Source organism: Drosophila biarmipes, unplaced genomic scaffold (genome assembly GCF_025231255.1).
Source record: "Drosophila biarmipes strain raj3 unplaced genomic scaffold, RU_DBia_V1.1 ptg000019l, whole genome shotgun sequence".
NCBI lineage: Eukaryota > Metazoa > Arthropoda > Insecta > Diptera > Drosophilidae > Drosophila > Drosophila biarmipes.
The window spans coordinates 5,205,907-5,210,192 of NW_026114537.1; the positions used below are offsets into that span (position 1 = coordinate 5,205,907).

The 4,286-nt window shown below is 46.2% G+C and overlaps 2 protein-coding genes across 2 annotated transcripts; both read right to left on the reverse strand.

Annotated features, from left to right (window-relative positions):
• Nucleotides 1–419: 419 nt before the first annotated feature.
• LOC122818099 (uncharacterized) lies at nt 420–1,559 on the reverse strand. Its single transcript, XM_044091565.1, has 2 exons — nt 1,253–1,559; nt 420–1,189 (listed from the first exon to the last, which is right to left on the reverse strand). Exons 1-2 carry the CDS (start codon nt 1,557–1,559, stop codon nt 420–422), a joined length of 1,077 nt encoding a protein of 358 aa, XP_043947500.1.
• A 730-nt stretch (nt 1,560–2,289) lies between these two features.
• Nucleotides 2,290–3,111, reverse strand: LOC122818100 (uncharacterized). The gene has a single exon (XM_044091566.1). The coding sequence runs from the start codon at nt 3,109–3,111 to the stop codon at nt 2,290–2,292; it is 822 nt and encodes a 273-aa protein (XP_043947501.1).
• Nucleotides 3,112–4,286: the final 1,175 nt, after the last annotated feature.

Consider the following 4,286-nt stretch of genomic DNA (forward strand, 5'->3'; position numbering starts at 1 on the left):
TTTGCTGCTAACATTAGCATCAGAAATCTAACATTCGCTGTTAAAACTGCTGTTGTCCACTGCTTCTTAGAGTCGCCAGAAAAACAGCTGTCCAGCTTCTCCTAATCGACAGAAACACCCGTTCATGCCGCCCCCAATACTGGACCCAGTATTCAAAGCCTTAGACCATGCTTAAACTCTGAAAAGGTTGAAGTGTGTTATGGAGTGAATGCGGGTATATTCAAAGGTGCATGGGTTGTGTACTTGGGCTAGACTCTTCAGTAAATCTTGGCAAGGGCAAACGACAAATCTTTGACACAGACCTCTTGTAAATACCCGTTGAGGTCTTAATTGTAGCTACTCGAACTACTCGGGCTCCATCGACCCCAGGATGTAAGTCGATGATTCGCCCTAATTTCCAGTCAGAAGGACCAGTTCAATCATTTAACAGCTTTTACGTTGGATTCCCAGAGTCCTCCAAAGTTTGGACTATGTGGAGGATTGAAATGCCACTGAATGTTTCGACGAGTAAGTTCAGGAACTACTGTCTCTTCAATTCCTTTATAGAATTCATTGGTCCACAGCTTTAGAGACTTGTCAGATGAGATAAAGTTGGTTCCACAGCCGATAAAGCGCTGCAGCTCCCACAGAAAATGATGTGCCGACATTCCCGTGACTGCTTCCAAATGAATCGCTTTGCTCGCTAAACAAATGAAAACTGCAATGTATGCTTTATAGCAAGTGTGACCTCTGAATCTGAAACAGGTTACGCACTGTCGCAGAATCCTTTTTACTGCCTGTTTACCGTTGACGATCCAGAAAACTTGATGAATTGTAGATAAAGTTAGTTGCACACCGCCATGTAAGGTGTTGTGATGAGCGTTCCTTATAACCAAAATCGTCAGGTGGTGGGCCTTTGGAAGGCTTATTGGTGTGCGTTGAGATATGGAGAGCTGCAAAGCATTTTTAAGTCTGCCTTTAAATCTCATGAGCCCCTCATCGTCGAGAAACGGTGATAGCTGGCTGAGTTTGTTGTGTTTGGATAGAAATTTGTTGGATCGTAGTCTTGATAATTCTTCCGAATAGACTTCTTGTTGAACCATCCGCACCAGTGCGAACAAAGCCTGTTGAAATTCAGATACCTGAATAGGACCGGTGAGTCTATCCGCTTTTTTGTGACGAGTATTATAAATGAATCGTTTGACGTAGGCTGTAACGAATAAGAGTTTCTTATAGGAGGAATATGATTCGATAAATGATTGCACTTCTATACAAATGTGGGCTCCGATGTGCTTTAAGGATTGCTCTCCTGAAATAAGTTCTGATTTTGGGGACTGAACTGGATTGACTGGCCAATGCTCCTCTGAAAGCTGCAGCCAATGTGGTCCGTTCCACCAAAGCGTGTGGTGTTTCCGCTGGGAAGGGGTGAGTCCGCGTCTAGCACAATCTGCTGAGTTTTCTTGCGTAAGAACATGTCTCCACTGCGATGGCGAGCTTGCCTCCAGGATTGCTCCAATTCGATTTGAGACAAATGTCTTCCAACGCCTAGGGTCACCGTTGATCCAATACAGCACTATCATTGCATCCGACCAGTAGTGTACGGATATGGTGTGACAATCCAATCGGCTAATTGTTTACACAGCAGGGCTCCGGATAACTCAACTCTCGGAATTGTTAGTGGCTTAACAGGTGTGACTCGACTGCGGGCGGCTAATAAGTTAACTTGCACGGAACCATCCGTACAACTAGCTCGAAGATAAGCGCATGCTGCATACGCCATGGATGATCCATCACAAAACATGTGTAGTTGCAACGTCGAGACATGCCTTAAATCGAAGCCTAACCACCGAGGGATGTGGATCTCTTCAATGTCGGGGAGCTCTTGAATGAGCTGTCGCCACCGCTCGGCGAGTTGATCTGGCATTGGGTCGTCCCATTCTAATCATGCGGGGGGCTCATCCTTGCGCTCGATACGAAAACTCCAAACTTCCTTCAACAGGATTTTCGCAGCGATGATCACTGGTGCCAGGTATCCCAACGGATCGAATAAGCGTGCTACTGTGGATAGTATAGAACGTTTGGTGAATATAGGATTGAGAGAAAACTTAAGATTAAAACCAAAACCATCTTTGTTTGGATGCCAATACAACCCTAAGGTTTTAATGGAGTCCTTATTGTCTATCTCAAAAATGCTACTGTTAGAGAGATCTGTAGTTGGGATGCTTTCTAAGATATCTGGATGGTTGGATGCCCACTTCTTGAGCTCCATGCCTGCTGATTGCAGAGCTGCGATGACATCATTGCGAATTTTTAGAGCTCCGTCGATGGTCTCGTGTCCGGTTTGAACATCGTCCACATAGATTTCCTTTTTCCTTGCTCGGCCAGAGGATAGCGTTCACGCTCGTCGGACGCAATCTGATGTATGACTCGAATCGCCGTGAAGGGTGCCGAGGCAGTGCCAAACGTTACTGTAGTCAAAAAATATTCCTTGATGAGTCCCTTTTCATCGCGCCAGAAAATTCGCGGATACTGGGCATCTTCTTCATGTATATCTATGCAGCGATACATTTTCGTTATATCGGCCACGAAGACATACCGATGGAAACGCCAGTTGAGTATAACTCCTCCAAGATCGTTTTGTAAGGCGGGACCCGTGCATAAAATATCATTCAAAGACCTCCCGTTAGACGTTTTGCACGAAGCGTCGTATACGACTCGCATCTTTGTAGTTAAAATGTCGTCTTTGATCACAGCATGATGTGGAACGGTGCACGCAGAGATTGAGAGTTGCCTTTGAGCGTTGATCCTAGTGTGTTCTTCCTCACTACCTTTTACCTCTTTTATCTGCTTGAGATCGAAGTACTCTTGAATAGTGCTGACATACTGTTGACTGAAATCTGGCCGATGATTAAGTTTCCTTTCCAGGGCGTGGAAACGGTTTAATGCGATTTGCCTTGACCGGCCGATCACCGGTGTGGGGTCAAACAACGTTTTTAAAGGCAAACGAACCAAATATTTCCCATTCGGCTGACGGATATGAGTTTGTTGAAAGTGGTCTTCACAGCATCTTTCCTCTGCGTTGAGTTGTCTTGTTGTGGAGACCTGATCCAATTCGAAAAACCTCTGTACCATGTTGTTTAGGTTTGCCAAATTACAACGGATGGAGATTGATGTCGTCTGGGCTGCTTTAGCTGTTCCAAAAACTACCCAGCCCAGCTGTGTGCAATTGGTTCTGCCACCGTCCCCTTGCGTATGTCCGGAAGCATTAATTGCGGGATAATGTCGACACCGATAAGTAGGTCAATGCGACCCGACTTGATGAAATTAGGATCTGCAAAGGAACGCTTGGAACCCTTGGAGATGTTTACAGGACTTAATGTTTACATTTTGTTTTGGTAAATGACCTGTTAGTGACCGAAGGATGAAGGCTGAGGATACGTAGGCGTTAAAATCAGATCCTGAACATGAGATTATGGTGAAGTCGGTGCTGTGCCTGCACTGATTATGCGACTTATTACCAATTCCCGTGATCTCAGCTCGAACAGGATGCCGTTTGAGTCTAAGCGCTTGAACGATGTTTTCCGTGATGAGGGTGCCTTCCGAGCCATGGTCGATGAGAGCTCGAACTAAAGCTGATTGCCCAGTGGAGTTATTTACGATCCGAACCAGTGCAGTAGCAAGAAGGGTCGTTGAGTTCAGATGGGAGGCAACTGCGCTGAAGAGTTGCGTTGATGGTGCATTTTGTACCGCGTCTGCGCTCCGACCAGAGTCTGAAGTATGCTGTCGGGATACTCCAGGAGTCAATGAAGGACTTTGTTGAGCATTCGGGAAATGTAACAAAGTGTGGTGCCGTTGACCACATTGCGATCAGTTTCAGTTGCTGCTGCATTGACTGAGAGAATGGGAAGCACTAAGACAATTGATGCATGCCTTTGAGCAGTCGACTATAACCTTTCGCGCGAAACAATCCTTGGCAAGGAAGTCCGGGCACCGTCTTAGAACGTGATTCTGTTGGCAGAGCGAGCACCTGATGGATCCAGACTCAAGAGTACTGTGGAAGCTGTGTCCCCTAACAGTGGAGTTTCCCGATGGTCTGGTTGTCTGGCGATGGTTGGTCGATTGTATAGATGTTCTAACTGGAACGGCTGGTTTCCTACTCTCAATTAGGTCGATGCTGACCAATCGATTGTGCAGAAACACCTCCAGCTTTGTGAAGGTGGGGATTTCCACGTTGTTGCCCAGGGAATGTTCCCAGGCCTGTGTTGTGCTGATAGGCAGCTTTGTGAGTAAGTGATGCACCAACCAAT